Genomic DNA, 22,052 nt, shown 5'->3' with positions numbered 1-22,052 from the left:
CCTTTTCCTCCCTGTCTCTCTCTCCATGTGTGTGCCCTTTTCTCTCACACCCTCTTCTTTAAAAAACAAACAAAACCTGCCACCCCACATTAAAGATAAAATGTACATGTCTCTGCAGGAACAGTGCTTCTCTCTCTGTTCGCTCTCCCAGCTCTCCTTCTCTGCTGCATCAAAGGCTTTTGCGTAACAACTGAGTAAGGAGGAGATCCAGGCAAGGTCAGGCTGGGCACCTTCCCCCCCAAAACAAAAATATGCAAAACCAGTAATTGGCTTTGCATATTTTACCTGGTACAGGGAAATCTTCACTTGTGCATGATCAGCACGCACACTCCCACTTACACACACATTGAAAATGGCACTAGAAAGGGGTGGGGTGGGGACAGAGTAGGGAAGATCCTCACTTACGCTCATACTGGCGATGTGCACAGTAGTCTAGAATGAAACCCTTGCATAAGTGGAGATTCCCAGGGGAGCCACAGAAAGAACATGGCTGGTCAAGGGAGCTCTGGACTCAAAAAGGTTGAAAACCATTGTCTTGAAGTATCAGAAGCTCTTGACAAACCATGAAATCAGCAATTCCATTAATGTCTATTCAGATAACGGCGTGTGAACCAATAACTGGGTCCTGAAACCTTTGTTTTTATCATCATAGAGATGACAATTACTTTAGCTGGATGATTAACAGTGCATTTCATTTTTATTATGAAACTATAAAAATACAGTATCATGGAGGCTTCCTTACAGAGGTACCATGTTAATGCGACTGTGTCCTTAATTCTTCACAGTATCATAAAAATGTGATTATTATAAACTCTTAAGCCCCCTCTAATCCTAATTTCCAAAGATATATTTATTAAATAATGAAATGGTATATGAATGGGTCTGCCAAAGTATAAGAGCTCTGTGATGTAACATGGAAATATGAATGTGTGTGCATGTATTTGTGTCCCAGCTTGTAAATATTTCAAATTTACTAATCACTAAATAAATTGCAATCAAAGGTATTAGTCTTCACACAGGGACAGTTAGGAGAAAAGCTTTTTTTTTTAAAAAAAGAAGGATTTTCATGCAAGTTAATATAGCCTGGTTCCACCTTTTGCCTTTTTCAATTTATTTCTTATCTTCATGCCAAAAATCAGGGAAAGCTTTTTAGGCACAAAGCCACCAATAAATTTATGAGAACACACTTGAATCTATATATGATACCATGTAAGCAATTTCTCTTTCAACTATTTTCAAGAGAACTGCAGTTTCAGAATTATGCTATATATCATCATAATATATAGGACTGCACTGAACATTCAGTACTTGCAATATAGTATTGATACAGTGAAAGAAATTACAGAAAAAGAAATATATACTTCACATTGTTTTGATGCTCATGACTGGAAGAGCACCAAGAGGTTTTGATTTACCCTACAGGGCTGTTGTAAGAATTACAACTTGATAATGTTTGTGAAACACTTTAAAAACCATGAAAGTGCTATACAGATGTGATGTCCCTCTCATACCCACACACCAGAATGAACACACATGACAACCATATGAGGTTAAAGGGCCATAACTTTATTAATAACATAGCAAACAATAACTTTGAAGTGCTGGCAATGCAAATCACACTCAGACTAATTTGGGTAAGGAAAAGATGAGAATTTCTTCTAAATATTATATACAACTATAGCGGTGAACTGACAGTCAGATATTTAAGCTTTGGAAGATGCACAAAATTTATATTGGATTGAGCACAATGACCTGAATAATACAACTTCCTATACCTATTAGTGACATTTTTGCATAGTCATCTCATGATCATGATTTGTATCATATCAATTAGACCAGTGTTTCCCAAACTTGGGTCTCCAGCTGTTTTTGGATTACAGCTCCCATTATCCCTAGCTAGCAAGACCAGTGGTCAGGGATGATGGGAATTGTAGCCCCAAAACATAGGGAGGCCTTTTTTTGAAAAAAATCTTTTCCTACTTAGTCTTTGGCTTTAGTTTGTTGGTCGGGTAGCATATTTTTCCTTGTGTTGTGCAGGTTGTGTTGTGCAGGTTGGCAGTGTAATTCAAGCCAGCTAATATAAATGGCTGAGCAGCCAAAAGGGAGCAAATTCAGCTGGCGTGGTCCAAGAGTCAGCCATTCTTAGCCTGCTCCCAAAGAGGAGCCAAGTGAGTCTACACTCTTCCTCCTCCACCACCACCACAAATGATTGTGTTTAGGAAGGAGAGACCTTAACCCCACAATCCAGGGTTCAGTCATACTTTGGCTTAGCTGTTGCAGCATGCTGTCCGTGCTAAAAGGACCATGGAGGAGCAAAGTGGGTGCAAACATTTCTCTAGGAGACAACATGTTTATGTGGATCTGATAAGTCATAGCTTGGCTTACAATGATATGTGAAGCAAATTATAGTGTCAGCCTTAAAGTATTTTTTTAATGAGAAATTACACCCAGTGTTGAGAATGGGATTAACATGGTATTCGCCTGCATCTGTTTGTCTCTCTGTTATATGTGTGTTGTGTAAGCATAGCTAATAGAACTTTTAAGTGAAAGTTTATAAATGTTTTGCATCTTTTCCAAGATGATGCAGGAGTAAAGAAGCAGAAAACAATTATTTTCTTGAGTAGCTTAGTATCTGAGATTAGTATTAAATAACGAATATTATCTTTGTTAGACCTGTAAATAACGTGCAGTGCTACTTTTGGGTGCAATTCAACAGTGGCCACCAGTGGAATGGACACAGTTGGTGGAATGGACTTCTTCTCTTTGGAAGATCTTCCAGGGCAGATTTGGGGGGCACAGTGGGGAAGGAGGGAAAGGTACAACAGCACAGGTAGAAGTCTGCTTACACAACATTCAATCTTAAACATGTGAATCTTATACCCTAGAACTGGGACTACAATCTAATATAGTAATATTTTTAGAAGGCTAGAGAAACAAGCAACACTTCCATTTCATGCCTGTAGGTTATGTAGCCTTTCATTATTTTAATTATTACATGAGTTTTACATCTTTCCTAAAACTGGATGCTGTCACTTCTTTTATTTAATATTTGTAGAACTACTGATTTAACAGTCCTCTCATTTATTTAACAGTGCCTCTCATGAATTTATTCAAAAAGGTGAAATCATTTAAAGTCCTTCTAAATACAGTCCTCTTGTTTAGAAATTGGGTCATTCTGTACTTTGGGATTTGGATAGACTGAGTGCTGTATAGACCTGATTGGATATACAACAATAGATTGATAGAAATGTTCAAATAAAAGTATAAAATGTGTGTGTGATAGAAAAGGGTGTATTGCTTTGAGCTTTAGGGGGCATGTTTCTTTAAAACAAAATTGCTTGACCTTCTCTGTGGGAGTGCTGTGCCCCAGAAGCCCTGAGTGTTTGAGCTGAAGGAGCAAAGGTTATACTGGTATGTGTAAAGATGAGAAGGTTTTGTGTTCTCCTAAAACAGTTATAGTGATAGATACCTGTGTATTTTTAAAGTATCAGAAGTGCATTGTTTTTTACACTATCGCTAGTATGTTCTTTTCTATTATGCAATTACATCATAAAAATAATTAACTTCTGTGAAAACACAGCTGTTCATGGCTGCTGTTTACAAACACATAGGAAAGGACAACTTTAATGAGTAACTTTGAGTTCAAAAGAGAGGCAACTAAAAAGTCATATATGTGGGACCAGTGCTTTTTTTCTGGCGGTATGTGCAGGTACACAGTACTGGCACCTTTTTTCTAGAAAAGCACTAGTAGATTAATAAATATAATTATGAATGGATATGTTTGCCAGATATTCGGGGAGGAGGAACTGATCTTAGGTGGCAAGGGCAGAGAGGGAAAGCCGAGCACATCATGGGGTAAGGTTAGGAAATGACTCCACATTCTCTCTTCCTGTTTCTTGTGGGGCTACACATTTTGCTGCTGGGTCACTCCACTGTTACGTGGTTGGAGCTGGGGCCCAGCTGCAAGGGAGGGAGCGGCAGAGGAAGCTGCTCTGGTAAGGTGGGCTCTGGGGGGATTTGCTGGGCCCAGCTCATGGAGGGGAGGGATATTCAGCAACTAAACTGTAGGTTTAGTTACTGTGAGTGTATCTGAAGAAGTGTGCATGCACATGAAAGCTCATACCAAGAACAAACTTAGTTGGTCTCTAAGGTGCTACTGGAAGGAATTTTTTTATTTTTTATTTTGTTTAAACTGTAAAGTGTATTAGGTCTGCTGTGCACTAACAACTCTCAGCTCCACTAACAGATTGAATACTTATGATCCAACAATGACAGCAGGACAGCTGACACAGCTGTGTGGCCATAACACAGGTTGTAGGACTTCCAGAAAACTAGAATATAGAGACTATGAAATAACAAAATAAGCTTTAGCTTGTGGATATCAGCTATGTCATTCAGTTTCAGTCCTATTTCAGCATACAGCCTAGTATCTTGGTCCCCCTCAGGAACAGCATGAAGCAAAACAACATTTGCTATGTAGATGAATGAGAATATATTGGAGTTGTGAGAGGGTCAACAGGGTGAATGTGAATGTGCCTTATTCAGCTTCTATCCATTTCCACATTCTGGTAATGTCTGGAATCTACATCACAATAAAAAGCAGTAAATGGAAGGAAATGGCTGGTGGAAAACTAGAAAGAGTTTTCTTTTACATAATATTATTAAACTGCACATTTTTTCCCTGTCACTGAACATGAAAATATTCATTAGCTTCTGCATTAAATCTTTCCCCCTCTTACCTAATTTAGATTTACATTTTTGAAAATAACATCTACTACCAGCCTGATGTAAAGAGTAGCTCATTGCGACTAACGTCGTCTGGAAAAGAAGGAATTGTATTTAATGGAATTGCAGACTGGTTATATGAAGGTAAATTGCACAGATGCAACTTTATTAGAAATGCAGAGGACCTACATGTGTTCAATTTTTCTGAGAAAAATCTGTTCATTAGGGGACAATGCTGTTGAATTTTCTTTTTATTGTTTTCTTGCAAAATTGTCTGCATTATAACAAAGGGATGCCTATATATAAGCTTTTGTTTTTGATCATTTAAATTGTCGAAATCCTTCTTATTTTCTTGTTTCAAGAAGAAAACAATTGTATGGGGAAGGGAACAGAACAAGAACATACATTATTTTGCATAGCAGCCCTGAAAATCACTCCACCTATTTTTCATTGGCATATTTGCAGAAATTGTATATGATTATGCTCTACTTATAAATATGATTATTAGTTTTGTATTGCATCACAGATATTATACTTTGGTTGCATATAACTATTCTGATACAAAGAAATATAGGGATGCAGAATAATAAGGGAACCCTTATTCCAGTGCCCTGGAAGTAATCTGTGGTTATAAAGACAAGCATTAGAAATTGTGGTTCAAGCAAGGCAGCTAAAAAGCTGTTGGCATTTTACATTTCTTCCTGCAGCATCTCAATTTATATTTTTCACAAGACTATGGAAGAAGATACAGCCACTTCTCTCTCTATATATATATATATAGATATATATATAGAGAGAGAGAGTGTGTCAATGAAATTCTCAGGTGTCTGTTTCTTTCTTTCATTAAATCATCCCACCAGTGGCCTTCACTCTGCAGCCTCTCCAGCTTTCCATAGATGAAGACTAGGTAAAGATATCATGAGGTTACTCCTCCAATTGAGTGTTTTCAGATCAGGAAGTGTGAGCAGCTAAGGAGACTGCAGAAAAGTTTACTGGAGAGGAAACAGACACACCACCTTTGGTCAGCTTGAAAGAATAAAGGTGAAACCCCACAATCACAGAAATACTAAGTGTTCTGAGAGTGAGATCTACAAAAAAGGAGAAGAAAATTATTGCAGTAAAAAAATTTATTATTATTTTGAGAAATTGAAGAACAGATTTCAAAACAATACTAATTTAATTGGATATACAAAATCACAGCCTCCTGGCTTTGCTATGGCCTAACTGGTGCAAAAGAATATAGCATTGTCTGTTTGCTCTGTTTGATTTATTTTTAACAGTAGGAAGTTTGCCAACAGCAGCAAAATGTGTATATAAAGCAATATTCAGTGAGATTCTAGACAAAAGTGGAGAAGCTGTTGTGGGCAGCCAGTGGATTGGGATTCCCCACTCAGATTGGGATCTGAATTATATCTGACAATTGTTAATTTCATGGGTTTTAAGAACATTTCCCCTCCCCTCCCCCAGAGGAGCTCCTTCATTCTCACATAACTCACTGGTGGTCACCTGATGGAGAGAGGCTGGCGTTCCTTATGATAAACGACTCATTGGTACCAAACATGGTTATTCCCCGGTTTACTGGATTCCTGTATCCCAGAGGAAAACAGTACCCTTATCCAAAAGTAAGAAAACTTTACATACAATCTTCATTACTTGCATAAGGTATAGTGTTCAGTGTTACCAAAACAGTTATTTCAAAAAGGAAAGGAAGCCATTTTTTGTTGTCATGGTTTTTACAGAAATTACTGTATACAATGTTTTCTCAAAAAGCTACAAAAGCTTTGTTCTTTTCTGGATTAAAGAACAAAACAAAAGCTCTTTTGTTTAGCATAGGACAATATAACTTAAATATATTAATATAACTGCTTTATATGATGTACATCTGGAGGGTTTGGGTATTTTTTACAAGCATTTGGATCAGCAAGATTTCAAGGATATATTTTTGCTGTGAATATTTGAACTCACCTATCAATATTAGTAAATCATAAACAGAAACTAATATAAACATAACAAGTTAATAATATCATGTAATAGGATCTGTTTGACAGTTACAATTATTCCATTTAACTAAATTAAATTGTTAAACGATATGACAGTGCCTACAACTGAATAGCAACACTATTTTTACCTAATAAATCAGTTGATATCCTGTTTCTTTTCAGTAGCAGGAAAATTAATCTCTAGAATCGCTTTGTTAGTTTTCTTCAGCAATGTCTTATTCTATAGTGCCAAAAGGAAAACAAAATTAAAGACAAGCTGTACAATAAAATTAAGCTTTGGGAAGTCTAGTTCCATTTATCACAGGCAGTGCAGAATTATGTTAATAAAACCTTTACCTTTCTTTAATACTTCTGTTAGCTTTCAATTCACCATAATTAATTATGAAGCTAGTGATCTGGTAATATTGACAAAGAACTTTGTTATTGCAGTACAGTATTCCACTTCATTACTACTGGAATATTTATGACTGCTGCTGAGCCAAAATAGGGTTTCCATGGCACTTTTTACAAATGCTTTCATCCCATACGAAAAGCACCAATCCTTTTCAGCAACTTTGACATCCCCTTGTGAAAAATATTTACAAGGTGATGGGTGTCAGGGAAGACAGAACACATCCCTCTTGTTTAGGCAACATTTCCTCATCCTAATCTAATAATATATGTAGTTGATTCAGTGCAACATTATTGGGATGGCATTACACATTCAAATGGACATTTCAGTGAAAGGAATGAAATGCATATGGATTGCATCCACATTCAGATTCTGTCCAAATTCTGCCATGCAGCTAGCCATTGAATTATTTCAATGAAAACACATATGCAATGAGAAAAGAATGTCAGACTGCTTGCTTTCTGCAGCAGTGATGATACATCCACCCCCCATCAGAATAAGGGCAATCTGAGAGATTCATTTGCCCTCAGTGGGATCATGAAGTGGTCCTGATTGGCTCTTTGATGCCTTGATAATGTAGTCACTATATAATTCCTGATTAGCTAGAATCAGTCAGCGACAAAGAAGTTTTAAAAAAATTAAAACCAAAGTAACACCATGGCAGCAGCATATTTGGGCTGCAAACAAGTGATAACTAAGGTTAGGTGTTTTTCTTTGTTTTTTCTTTTTACACAGCTTAACTTGAAAGCCTGATTTCCACTTTTACAATGTTTTGTGTATGCACTACACATCTTCCCCAAGCTACAAAGACAGGAATCAGAATAGCCCATTCAGAAAGTAAATGTTTTCAATAATAGTTGGTCCATGTTTTTAAATCATTTTACTCTGGATACGTAATGCATTCCACCAGGCCTACAGGAATATACCAGTATGTTTTATTGTATGTAGTCACTCATGGTTTCCTAGCAGGAAGCATAGGGTTGGACATTCTCAACAATTGGTTAAAACACATGAATGTATGTAAGTCGATGACAATTGGTTAGCTATGCTATCCATCTTTTAACATTTTCACATACAGCTTTTGTTCTTCTCTGTGTCTTTGCAAATACATATCAGACTTATTCATCCATTCTTTTCAAAGGCAGGTGAAATGAATCCAACAGTCAAGTTATACGTAGTCAATCTGTATGGACCAACACATACATTGGAACTCATGCCACCGGATGGCTTTAAATCAAGGTAAGCAGCTATATTATCTGAAAATTAACAATCTGTGACTCTCTATATGCACAAATAAATTGAAGATAATATCAGTTTAAGATAACAGTACTGCAACAGTTTTCTGGAAGTAACATGTAGCTAGAAAAAAACAGCAGGACTATCAGCAAACTGTATCTTTATTATAAGGCTTGTAATGGCCAATGCATTATAATGCAATGGAACTAAAGTACAATCCTTTCTGCATAATAACTTGATCTAGATTTAGTGGTTGTCATATACAGCATACTGGGCATGAGATGCATGGGACCCACAGAATCTAAGGGGCCCATCCAGCCCACAAATACCCTTAAATATTGAACTGAACGAATTTAAAGTTACTGGTGTTAATTAGATTATTATTCTAATATAACTTTGTCATGTTAGTTAATATTAAATATAAATATGGATATATGATTTCTACATAGTAGATAGTGAAGACACAGACATCATATTTACTGGTAATTAAGCGTCTTCTCTTCATAATCATATTTCACTTCTGAGCAGAAGGTATGTAGTTGGATACAGGTATATAATCAAACTCAATTTGGAGCCTCCCCTGCAAAAAAAAGAGGATTTTGCACAAGGTACCATTACAGAGTATGGCCACCTCTGTTCAGGTTCTCTTGACATCATAGCCAACCAGTATCAGGAGACTACAGCCACTAAGTTGCAGCTTGCCAGTTTCTGTTCCATCTCTTTTCTTACTCGGAACCACAGATAATTCTTTGCATATTTAATGCCCAAAATTGACATTCTCTTTAAAGTGGTAATCCCACTTACAGGCTTGTATTCCAATAAAGTTTTTTATAGAATTCCTAGAATATTGATGCTTCCCTTCTCTTTTAAGCACAAAGTTCTTTATGGAAACTGACCAACCCCGGAACTAGAACCTGTAGCCATTACCTTAGTAAAGCCCAACCAGGATTCTTTGAGGGAAGCCATGCCTGTGAAAGTGGTAGAAATGTGCACACATCAGGTAGATGTGACCTGATTGTACCATACCAAGGCCCAGTCATACCTAGAAATGCTTCTAACTCATCCTTCTGGCTCTGGCTATCAAACATGGCTTTCTCTAATAATTTCAACCAAGTGTAGGCACATAAGTAATATCCCACCAGCTTAAAGATTTCAAGAATGCTGCAGATCAAACTGACAACAGTCTTGTTTTTAAAACTGTGGTTCATACATTCTTACTAAAAGCTCCATGCATTTAATATATTCTCTTTGAGTTGGAGCTTGTTTAAAAATCCATTCTGCTGTTACTTTACAGAAGCCTTGAGGACCATGTACATTTATAGGAAAATCCATTTTATCTATGAAATCATGCTCTGGTTACTGAATATTGCTGCTCTAAAGCACTATAAACCATACATATATATGGTGTGTGTGTGTGCGTGAGAGAGAGAGAGAGAGAGAGAGAGAGAGAGAGAGGGAGAGGGAGAGGGAGAGATTGTCCTATTTCTATCTCTCTTTCCCCCACTCCACAGATTTTGTGTTACTATATATACATTGAAAACAGTCCTTACTCTAATGATTGTGTATGTTAAGATTTCTGTCTTGGTCTTGCTCTGTGCTGCTGGGGTTTGGATGACCCAGGCTGGATTCTGACAGTTTTTTATTCTAATAAATGTATTAGAATGCATATTAATGCAAACAATTTGAATTATCAAATTAAAAGGGGGAAAGCACTAAAACATACTTTCCCAAAGAGATGGCATGTGATACATAGAAAGATGACTTGTTAAAGTTCCTTGCTAATAAAATAGGAGCTAAACATCAGGTGGAATGGGTAGTAAAACATTCCCAAATGCTACAGATGTCAGGGCATATTCAGCTACGAATTCATTCATTCGTTCAACTATGTTGTTCTGAACTGTACCTCTCAGTCTTTGCATGCACATCTGTAGAAATACCTGTGTGTGTGTGTGTGTGTGTGTGTGTGTGTGTACCTATATCTATACATAGAGTGATTCATCATTCCTACAGTCTGGAAATATAGGAATATATATATTTCAGTAAAAACAATAATGGACATGAATGAAATCTACATTAATGTCATGTTATCGATATGCTATGATCCTCTTGCTAAAATGTGCTTAGAGTTGCATCCTTGAAGCCACTGTCTTTTGAGTAAGAATTGTAAATAAGATAATAGTTTTGCTTCATTCAGTACGGTACTTGAAAATTGCATCCCAGATTCCTAGAGTAGCTTAAATTAGGGGTGTGCTGATTCTGAGGCTTTTATGTGGAAGAGAAAGGCGAAAAGTCATCACCCCTGAACATTGGAAGTTTCCTGTAAAAATGAGAGAAAATGTGAAGATATTCCCTGAAATTTTGGGGTGTGTGGATTGGGAGTGATACTTACCTTTATATGGTTACAATGATGTGTATCCTTCATTTACCTTAACCCATAGCTGTCAACTTTTCCCTTTTCTTGCGAGGAATCCTATTCGGAATAAGGGAATTTCCCTTTAAAAAAGGAAAATTTGACAGCTATGCCTTAACCCCACCCCCAGTACTAGCACTGAGTGTCGCAGCCTCCTCAACAGCCCACATTTCCCATAGAAGGTCTGGTGGGTAAGGAGTCTGCTCGTAGAGTATGATAGGTGATAGCTGTTTGTCAGTTGCCACAAATAATGTACTGAACTGCCTAGACATGACAGATTGTACTAGGTGGTCCTGGTAACATTTTCATCATGGCAATCTAACAAGGATTTAGAAGGAGAGAGCATTTTTCTGTACCACTGATAAAACTGATTTAGCTACAAATGTTTGCAGGCAGACAATCTATTTGGCAATTCAGTGGTGGGGATTATTATTATTCTTTTCTCCCCCCCCCCTTGGAAGCAAGTATCTGTGCTGCTTTGTCGGCTACCCTTTTTGCACAGAGTGTTTGCAGAATGTCCTTGGCATTTTACATTATTTCTGACTACTTCATATCACTGAAAACACTACTGTTTGTTACAAAAGCTAAAGCAAAACTGTAAAACATAGGGCAACCTAAGTTGTTAAGAGCAACATGAAAGCCGGTAACAAGTAAACCAATTGTTACGTCAATTTTGTAAAATACGGTACAGTCACTGTACAATAATTTCACTATTTATGCTTTACATGTTGAATCTGAATGTGGTCTTGGAATGTGGTTTGTTACCAGTATGATGCTGAGTGGAATAATGGATCAGTACATTTATCGCAGTGGGCAGGATGTAATTTCACAGCTTATGTGGGAACAATATAACCACTGTATTTTTAAATGTGTATCTGTCATAGAGAATATTACATAATGATGGTGAAGTGGGTCAGCAATACTAAAACTGTCGTGCGGTGGTTAAACAGACCTCAGAACCTGTCCATCCTTACAGTGTGCGAGACGACAACTGGTGCTTGTAGCATGGTATGCAATTTATTTTTTTATCGTTTTCATAGGATAGATTTATAGGATATTTATTGTCCCTGTATGCAGAGCACATGCTTTTGGTCCTTATTTTTAATTTGTTTGCTTGTTTTACTGCCAATGCCAGAGGCCAATTCATTTCCATGATCGAAAATTCTTTCTAGTAGCACCTTAGAGACCAACTGAGTTTGTTCCTGGTATGAGCTTTCGTGTGCATGCACACTTCTTCAGATACACTGAAACAGAAGTCACCAGATCCTTAAATATAGTGGGGGAGTGGGGAGGGGTATTACTCAGAAGGGTGGTGGGAATGGGTGATAGGCTGATAAGTGTGGAAAACCTGTTGACGACTCTAAACGGCTGCAATTAGTCTTGCAGGGAAAGGCAAGGGGTGAGATGGCTAAAGATGGCTTTGTTATGTATAATGAGATAAGAATCCAATGTCTTTGTTCAAACCAGGTTTCTCCATGGTTTTAAGTTTGGTGATGAGTTGCAATTCAGCCACTTCTCTTTCCAGTCTATTTCTGAAATTTCTTTGTATTAAGACAGCTACTTTGAGATCTTTTATAGAATGTCCTGGGAGATTGAAGTGTTCTCCTACTGGTTTCTCTGCGGCTGTTCCAACTCTACAGACAGAGACTCTCACCTAAGAGATCTACAGCAAACCTTTTTAGAACTAAAATATCCACCTGATGAAGTTAAACAACAGATCGACAGAGCCAGACTGATACCCAGAGAGAACTTGCTGCAAGACAGACCCAAAAAAGAAAATAACAGAACACCACTAGTCATCACATACAGCTCCCAAGTTAAAACAGTACAACGCATCATCAGAGATCTACAACCTCTCCTAGACAATGACAGTTCTCTTTCTCAAGCTCTGGGAGGAAGACCCTTCATCGCATACAAACAGCCACCCAATCTCAAACAGCTCCTCACCCACAATAATACAAAAACAGGACTCAACATGGACACTGGTACCAGAGCCTGCAATAAACCCAGATGCCAACTTTGCTGCCACATAAACCCGGATAACACCATTACTGGCCCCAACAACATCAAACACACCATCTCAGGACTATTTAATTGCTCATCTTCCAACATTGTGTATGCAATCAAATGCCAACAGTGCCCTTCAGCTCTCTATATTGGACAAACAGGCCAAACCCTACGCCAAAGGATAAATGGACATAAATCTGATATCAGGAATCACAAGACAGAGAAACCAGTAGGAGAACACTTCAATCTCCCAGGACATTCTATAAAAGATCTCAAAGTAGCTGTCTTAATACAAAGAAATTTCAGAAATAGACTGGAAAGAGAAGTGGCTGAATTGCAACTCATCACCAAACTTAAAACCATGGAGAAACCTGGTTTGAACAAAGACATTGGATTCTTATCTCATTATACATAACAAAGCCATCTTTAGCCATCTCACCCCTTGCCTTTCCCTGCAAGACTAATTGCAGCCGTTTAGAGTCGTCAACAGGTTTTCCACACTTATCAGCCTATCACCCATTCCCACCACCCTTCTGAGTAATACCCCTCCCCACTCCCCCACTATATTTAAGGATCTGGTGACTTCTGTTTCAGTGTATCTGAAGAAGTGTGCATGCACACGAAAGCTCATACCAGGAACAAACTCAGTTGGTCTCTAAGGTGCTACTAGAAAGAATTTTCGATTTTGTTTTGACTATGGCAGACCAACACGGCTACCCACCTGTAACTCATTTCCATGAGTTAGAATTCGCCTTGTGGTTGAAATAATGTGGAACACATTGTTCTGAGTGGAAACACACACAAACACCTGCCCCGCTGCCATGCTTTTACTTCCTCTCAAAAGTTGGGCATGATCATCTAGTAGGGAGGGCAGCTGGGTGTATGGAGAGGAAGCATGAGTTCCACACAGATTTCTACCTGCCAAAACTCAATACACCGAGGAAACATTTGGATTCTCAGTAGGGTCTTTGGAAGCACTTAGCAAACAGCAGCAGCAATAATTGGCCCTTTAGCCAAAGATAAATCTGTGTTCCAGCAGTGTTAGTAACCACAAGAGTACTCTTCATTATCAGAGTTATTGACATAAGTGTGATTTATGTCTAAGCAAAATGTTTGAGTTCAACTCTCAGAGTAAGGCTGAGAATCATAAAAAATAGCAGGAGATTTAGAACTCCAGCCTTACTACTGTTTACACACATTTTAGAAATGTTTCCTAATAACACACTTTTTGTAAACATTATTCAAGCACACACATTTGCTCACTTTTTTCACTGAACAGTTAGCTAGTCTAAATATATCATTTTGATGTATAATTGTTAACCAAAAGAACCAATAAATATTCAGTTATGATGGGCTGAAGTAATTAATAAAATCAAACATTATTTGATATTGTGTGACAGTGCTGTGTTACAAAGGCACTATATGTAGGTGTATTGTTCATTGTTTGTATGCTTTTAGTATACTAGCATTGATTGCTATCAAAATACATGTTCACATCCAAACAAATGACACAGATTTTTAAAAGCCTTCCTACTCAAATTAGTGGTGACCAATCCAAAGCTTTCCAGGATCAGAGCTGAGTACAGAGTACTGTACATGTTATTTATCTATTTAGTTGTTTATAATATTTCTTACCCTCCCTTCACCATAAGAACCCAGGTTGGGTTATACCAATATAACAGGCAATTAGAGAAACAGATAAAACAGTTACAGTTATAAAAGCAAGTAAAACCATTTTTGCCAGAACAGTACAAAATTAGCAAAAGAAGGTCCCATTAATCAAAACCCCTTAACAGTCTAAAGCCAGGAAAAAGTGATGTGACTTCAGCGTACAGCAAAAGCTATACAACGAAGATCTAGATGCAGTTCTATGAAAATGAAGTTCTGCAATTTAGGGGCTTCCACAGTGAAAGCCCTCTTCTAAGCCACTATTCCCTGCACTTTGGTGTGTGTGTGTGTGTGTGTGAGAGAGAGAGAGAGAGAGAGAGAGAGAGAGAGAACAAAGAAAGCTCTTCTGCCAGTCTTAGCACCTGAGAGGGTCAGTAGCTGATTTTCTCCAAAGAGCTCAGAGAACCTTACAAAAGAAAATAAAAACATGAATTAGCCAGAAACATGTAAATTTTTAAATTAAACTTTACAACCTAACATTAAAACAGCAGCAGGATATAATAACACAATGCATCAATTTTTTAAAAAATTCGAATATTCACAGTTAATACCAATTCCAGCAGTTTACAGCCAAAACCCCTTCTAAAAAGGGGAGGTTTTTGAAAGGCCACTGCTGAGGAGACAACATGGGTTTCCATTGGAAGCTGGTTTGAAAGCCTAGGTGCAGCTACCAAAAAAAAAAAAAATGTCCTCCCTCAATCTCAAATAAACATATTTCTGGGGATATTGAGACACACAGGAGAGCTTCCAAAAATCAGCCCAATTGGCAAGCAGAGTCCAACAGGGGAAAGTGGTTCTTCAGCATCCTAAACAAAGGTCAGCAGCAGCACTTTGATGCCTGGAAACAAATCAAAAGGCAGTGTTTCAACAAAGAAATTGCATGCGCTCTCTCTCTGAAAAAAGGCCATCTTAATTGCCTTTGTTATAAGAACTATGTGGTTCAAAGTGCAACCTGCTGCTATTCCTGTTCGTGTGGCATTTTAAATAGGTAACAGAGGAAAATGCAAAATGAAATGATTTTCAATTAGCAAGATTTTGTATATGTATTCTATAACTTTATATATATATATTTCTTTTTAGAAATATGAGTTTACATCTGAAGTGTGGCTTTCTAAACAGGTACTTATATTATTAATTACTTTGAATGAAAAATGTATATCATTAATATGTTGACTGTTAATAAAATGTTGGTAAATGTCCACATTTTAAACTAGACTATGTCGATCCATTAATCTGAAAAAGAATTAAAGGTTAATTTAAGAGAAGCAAACAAAATGGTTTTTAGGCATTGGAGTAACTGCAGAAGTATTACAAATGCTGGAAGTACACTGAACTCGCAAGGGTATTGGGATGGCATTTCAAGCAGATATTCTGGAACAGGTGCATAGGAGCAGTGTCAGGTGTATACAGCTGTCTGATCTTAATTAATAGCATTTAATGTACCAGGCAAGAATTGCATGGCTTTTCACATGTATAGTGATGTGATTCCACCTTAGACAGGAATATTCCTGCCTATTTATCATTTTAGGGAGTTAGCAAGATGAATGGTAGGTGGGGGCACATAAGTTACCTTGGACATAAACCATTTAGGACTTTAAAGGGAGCCACCAGTACTATCAGTTGTGCCTGGAGGTAAATTGGTAACCCGTGCAGCTACTACAGGATTGGTGTAATATGATCCCCCGGACAAGCATAGTGCTAAATAGAAAATTTCAGAATTCTGATTCTATTTCATTTTTATAGAATGAGGAGCCAGTTTTTTCTAAAGATGGCAATACATTCTTTATGACAGTTCCTGTTAAGCAAGGTGGCCGTGGTGAATTCCATCATATTGCCATGTTTAATGTTCAGGTAAGTTTATTTTCACGATTTCAAGTTCATAATTGCACAAGTCTGTAATTAATTATACTGTCACTGAAACGTCTTACGAAGTGACGTACGATGCCTTGAGTTGCACGCTACTCCAAATATATTCTGATTTTAGTTACTGATTTGTAGGTATTAACAAAAATCGTAATCGCAGAACACTTCAAATGATGCATAGCTCTGTCCTCTGAAATGATGAAAAGCACCCTCCCAGCAGGTTGAGTGTGGTGATTTGATTTGGCAAGAAAGCCGGTGAATGATTAAAAATTACTTTGCTGTTTCATGAAAGTGCACTTGCAAAGAAGTCAGTGAATGAAGCATTTGGAACCATTTTGAGTATCTCAGGACATTGTACTCAGTGCTTTTGTTTTGTTTTGTTTTGTTTGAAAAAAAATGTGCTGGTACTTTCCATGAAGTTGTTACAGTTAAGTGCCACACTTTTAACATGGGGGGGGGGGAGGTGGCAGTAGTAGGGTGCACCCTTGAGTAGCCCCAGAAAAAAAACACTGGTTGTACTTATTTGGAAGAAACAAAGACCTGGTCTACACATTCAGCAGAATGAGACAGTAGGGTGCAGTGTGTGGTACTATGGTGAAATGATATATTACTAGTTGAAGATCACATTTTTTTATTGCTTCCTTACATATATATTATATATATATATTACATATACATATACATATACATATACACTTCTCTGAAGTCTCTCAGCCCCACTCACCTCACAGAGTGTTTGCTGTGGGGGAGGAAGGGAAAGGAGAATGTTAGCCGCTTTGAGACTCCTTCGGGTAGTGAAAAGCGGGATATCAAATCCAAACTCTTCTTCTTCTCTTCTACATTAAAAATGTAGCACAAATAGGAAAACCGGCAAAAAAAGGCAGAGAGCTGAGCTAGAACCGTTGTGAGGCATTCATCCTAGCACTAAAGAGCATGTTTGATCAGTGCAAGCATTTCTGCTTGCTTGCCAAAATGATCTCCCCTGTCCACCCCACATGCACTGTTCTGGGAGTCCACCCTACCCTCCAGAGCAGACTTGGAGAAGGGAAGGCATGGGGCCATATAACAACAGGAGAGGGCTAATTTTTAATTGATGTAGAGGGTTGTTTTGTTTTGTTTTTGCTTTGTATGAGGTAACTATCAAAGGTGTTATCGCCCACCAGTAGTTTAAAGAAGCAATGCTCATGCTATCCTTCATTTCCAACCCACTTCATTCTGCTGCAAGTCTAGACTCAGCCAAGGTTTATTGGGGAATGTGCCGACTTGACTTTGAAATGTATGTGCTGGATTTGTATTTTCAGTTTGTTTCCCCACTGCCTGGTATGTTGCTCCTATATACCATGCTATTGATCTTGAGATTGTAGATTTTAAAGTGCACATTTATTGTACTTTATACATTTGTACTGACAGAAATATATGACAACTGTCTGTGGCATTTCATTTAATGTTTCTGTAGTAATTAGAGGAACATTCTGTGAAATGTCATGGGATTTAAAAAGCCATGGGAAGCCACAACGGCAGTACTGAAGCTTTGCGTGATTATTGTGATCTGTCAGTGAATGCTGCTAACGCTTTCCCCTGTGTGTTATACTTTGGATAATGCTGGAACACCTTATTTTCTTTTTATTCAGTTGATTACATTTTAAAAGTAATTAAGAGATATCCTAGCATTCTTTCCATAGGCAGGGTGACTCTCAATTGCTCAGATCCTATTAACATTTACTGAAATGTCAGTCTTTCTGAATGGAATCTCATAAAAATGTATATGTATAATGCTTGGAACCAGAGATGTCTTTATAACACATAGCTGGTCGGCAAGCAGGCCTGGTGCCTGAAGCCAGCTACCCATAGAACACCTCCTTGGGGATCCTGCCATCTTCCATTCTGTGGGCATGACCAAGCCAGCATATATATTGCTGAAACAAGAGTGTGAACATGCTAGGAATGTGGGCTTGGGAGAGCACGTCTTTGTTTAAGACTCTGTTCTGCCATAACCCACCTGATAGCTCATTCGGTAGAGCATGGGGATATGAATAAGCCGCCCATCTGTTTGAGTTGCCCCAGCCACTCTGGGTGGCTCTCAACAAAATATTAAAAACAACAAAACATCAAACATTAAAAACTTTCCTATACAGGGCTGCCTTCAGTTGGCTTCTGAAAGACAAATGGTTGTTTATTTCCTTGACAACTGATAAGAGGGCGTTCCACAGGGTGGGTGCCACTACCAGTAAGACCTTCTGCCTGGTTCCCTGTAATTTCACTTCTCACTGTAAGGGAACTACCATAAAGCCCTTGGAGCTGGATCTCAGTGTCCTGGCTGAACAATGCAGGTGGAGTTGCTTTTTCAGGCATACAGAGCTGAGGCCATTTAGAGCTTTAAAGCACCAACACTTTGAATCATGCTTGGGAACATACTGGGAGCAAATGAAGATCCTTTAGGTCCGATGTTTTATAGTCCTGGTGGCCAGTCACCAGTCTAGCTGCCACATTCTGGATCCGATTCTCTTTCTTAGCCTCAGGGCCATGTGTTTGAGCCCAACATCAGGCAAAAGATTCCTACATTGCAGGGGATTGGACTAGATGACTAGATGACTATTGTGGTCCCTTCCAACTCTCCCATTCCATGATTCTATGGCAGCCCCACCAAATTCTCACAGTTTCTCCATTCCATGTGAGTCTCTCTTGGCCCAATCACTTGACATTCCAGGGAGAACTTCAAGAGTTCTACTCATCTATGTCTGGGATTGAGAGAGAGAGGTGGGGGAAAATTATAATTCCCTTTCAGTAACTACAACACTTTCAAGTGGCTTTCCACCATAACCAATTCACTGTTGCTGCAATAAGAAATAAGGTTGCTTTAAATAGGATGAGGAACCAATGTTAGCTCACGCCTTCCACGTGGGGCTTAAAAGGAGTATTGTATGATAGAATTCCATGTACATAGGTGCCTTATGTCTTGGCTAGGAAGAGACCAGCAAAGCTTTGGCCCAGGCCTCGGAGAAGCTTTGTGCAGTCCTGATTAAAATTAGCATCATATATTGATTTTATTTGAGATGCATAGGAATTAAAATGAAGTTAACCAGGGCTATTGACTGTCTGGCTCCGAAGCACCCTCTCCGATTGCATGGAGCCCGGACAGCCCCGTGGTTTTCCCCGGAGCTGAGGGCGATGAAACAGTCGCTGAGACGGCTAGAGCGCCGGTGGCGGAAAACTCATTCTGAATCAGACCGGACACAGGCTAGAGCTCAACTTCGAGCCTACCAAGTGGCAATGGCAACGGCGAAGAGGACCTTCTTCACCGTTTCTATTGCATCTGCAGAAAACAGCAGCAGGAGACTCTTCCAGGTGGTTCGCAATCTAGCAGAACCACCTTCGTCATCGGGGCCTGGTAGGGACCCCAAGATCTCCTGCAATGCTTTTGCAAAGTTTTTTGCAGATAAAGTCGCTCAGATTCGGAAGGAGGTAGATTCCACCGTGGGAGCAGGGCCGGGGCGGGAGAGTGCTAGAGCTCTGTCTAGTCATGTTTTATGGGATCAATTTCAATCTGTTACCTCCGAGGATGTGGACAGGCTGCTTGGACGAGTGAAACCGACCACCTGTCTCCTTGATCCTTGCCCATCCTGGCTAATAAAAGCGAGCCGGGAAGGACTGGGCGATGGGCTTTGCGGGGTGGTGAACGCTTCCCTCTGCGAAGGAGTCTTCCCATACCCGCTGAAAGAGGCAGTCATTAAACTGCTTCTTAAAAAACCATCTTTAGACCCGGCCAATATGGCCAACTATCGCCCAGTCTCAAATCTACCATTCTTGGGCAAGGTAATTGAGCGGGTGGTTGCGGAACAACTCCAGGCACGCCTGGAGGACGCGGACCATTTGGATCCCTTCCAATCGGGATTCAGGCCTCATCATGGGACTGAAACTGCCTTGGTCGTGCTGGTCGATGATCTCCGGCGGGCTAGGGACAAAGGTGAGAGCTGTCTCCTAGTTCTGCTGGATTTCTCAGCGGTCTTTGACACCATCAACCATAACATCCTTCTGGACCGGCTAGAGGGGTTGGGAGCTGGGGGCACTGTTATACAGTGGTTCTGCTCCTTCCTCCTGGGCCATGTTCAGAAAGTGGTGATGGGGGATGAGTGTTCAGACCCCTGGGCTCTCACTTGTGGGGTGCCTCAGGGTTCTGTCCTCTCCCCCATGCTTTTTAATATCTATATGAAGCCGCTGGGAGAGATCATCAGGGGGTTTGGGCTGGGTGTTCATCAGTATGCGGATTATACCCAGCTCTACCTCTCTTTCAAATCAGAACCAGTGAAGGCCGTGAAGGTCCTGTGTGAGTGCCTGGAGGCGGTTGGAGGATGGATGGCAGATAATGGATTGAGGTTGAATCCTGACAAGACAGAAGTACTGTTTTGGGGGATAGGGGGCGGGTGGGTGTGGGGGACTCCCTGGTCCTGAATGGGGTAACTGTGCCCCTGAAGGACCAGGTGCGCAGCCTGGGAGTCATTTTGGACTCACAGCTGTCCATGGAGGCACAGGTTAATTCTGTGTCCAGGGCGGCTGTCTACCAGCTCCATCTGGTATGCAGGCTGAGACCCTACCTGCCCGCAGACTGTCTCGCCAGAGTGGTACATGCTCTGGTTATCTCCTGCTTGGACTACTGCAATGCGCTCTATGTGGGGCTACCTTTGAAGGTGACCCGGAAACTGCAATTAATCCAGAATAGACTGGTGGCAGCTAGACTGGTGACTGGGAGTGGCCGCCGGGACCACATAACACCGGTCCTGAGATATCTACATTGGCTCCCAGTACGTTTCCGAGCACAATTCAAAGTGTTGGTGCTGACCTTTAAAGCCCTAAACGGCCTCTGTCCTGTATACCTGAAGGAGCGTCTCCACCCCCATCATTAAGCCCGGACACTGAGATCCAGCACTGAGGGCCTTCTGTCGGTTCCCTCACTGCAAGAAGCAAAACTACAGGGAACCAGGCAGAGGGCCTTCTCGGTAGTGGCACCCGCCCTGTGGAACGTCCTCCCATCAGAAGTCAAGGGAATAGACAACTACCTGACATTTAGAAAATACCTGAAGGCAGCCCTGTTTAGGGAAGTTTTTAAACTGTGATATTTTAAATGTATTTTAATGTTTGGTGGAAGCCACCCAGAGTGGCTGGGGAGACCCAGCCAGATGGGCGGGGTACAAATAAATTATTATTATTATTATTATTGTTGTTGTTGTTGTTGTTGTTTGTTGTTGAATTTAAAATACCTGTATACAATATAATTCTATTTTCATTAGACTTTATCACATAGAACTAGGTACAAAAAGAAACATATTCCCAAACCACAAAGTGAACAGATTACTTAAGGTTAATTTACAGATCACATTTTCCCTACTATTTCTCCCTTTCTGTCCTCTCACATTTGCAGTATTCTCCCATGAGTAATGTGAACACCCTGCTGTGTGAACAAGTAGCTCACATGGTGCGGCTGCCTAATTTTCATGATCAGGATAGCACTACAGTATACTTCTCTGGGGCTGGAAATTGCTATAGTTCCTCTGCATAAGTAGATCACTTTCATGAAAAATAAAAAGAAATGACTGACAAAGTGTAACGTTGGTTCCACTGAATCCCACAGGAATAAGCTATTTTAAGGGCGCATAGCATTGTGGCTTGTAGCCAGAGTGTCACTGAGGACTGAAGGAAATTAATAGCGAGTCATTTCAGAAAGACACAAGGCTTGAGCGTATGTGTCAGTTTTGCA

The 22,052-nt window shown here is 39.6% G+C and overlaps 1 protein-coding gene across 1 annotated transcript in view; it reads left to right on the top strand.

Moving 5' to 3' along the window:
* Positions 1 to 22,052, top strand: part of DPP10 (dipeptidyl peptidase like 10) — a 522,334-nt gene that overhangs the window by 462,070 nt on the left and 38,212 nt on the right. Inside the window, exons 8-13 of the mRNA XM_033163716.1 lie at positions 4,749 to 4,869; positions 6,193 to 6,347; positions 8,258 to 8,355; positions 11,647 to 11,770; positions 15,518 to 15,556; positions 16,181 to 16,288. Of these exons, the coding sequence (XP_033019607.1) occupies positions 4,749 to 4,869; positions 6,193 to 6,347; positions 8,258 to 8,355; positions 11,647 to 11,770; positions 15,518 to 15,556; positions 16,181 to 16,288 (645 nt within the window). The remainder of the gene's footprint in view (positions 1 to 4,748; positions 4,870 to 6,192; positions 6,348 to 8,257; positions 8,356 to 11,646; positions 11,771 to 15,517; positions 15,557 to 16,180; positions 16,289 to 22,052) is intronic.

The sequence above is a fragment of the Lacerta agilis genome, chromosome 1 (genome assembly GCF_009819535.1).
Source record: "Lacerta agilis isolate rLacAgi1 chromosome 1, rLacAgi1.pri, whole genome shotgun sequence".
Classification (NCBI taxonomy): domain Eukaryota; kingdom Metazoa; phylum Chordata; class Lepidosauria; order Squamata; family Lacertidae; genus Lacerta; species Lacerta agilis.
This window is presented reverse-complemented; position numbering and strand designations above follow the sequence as displayed.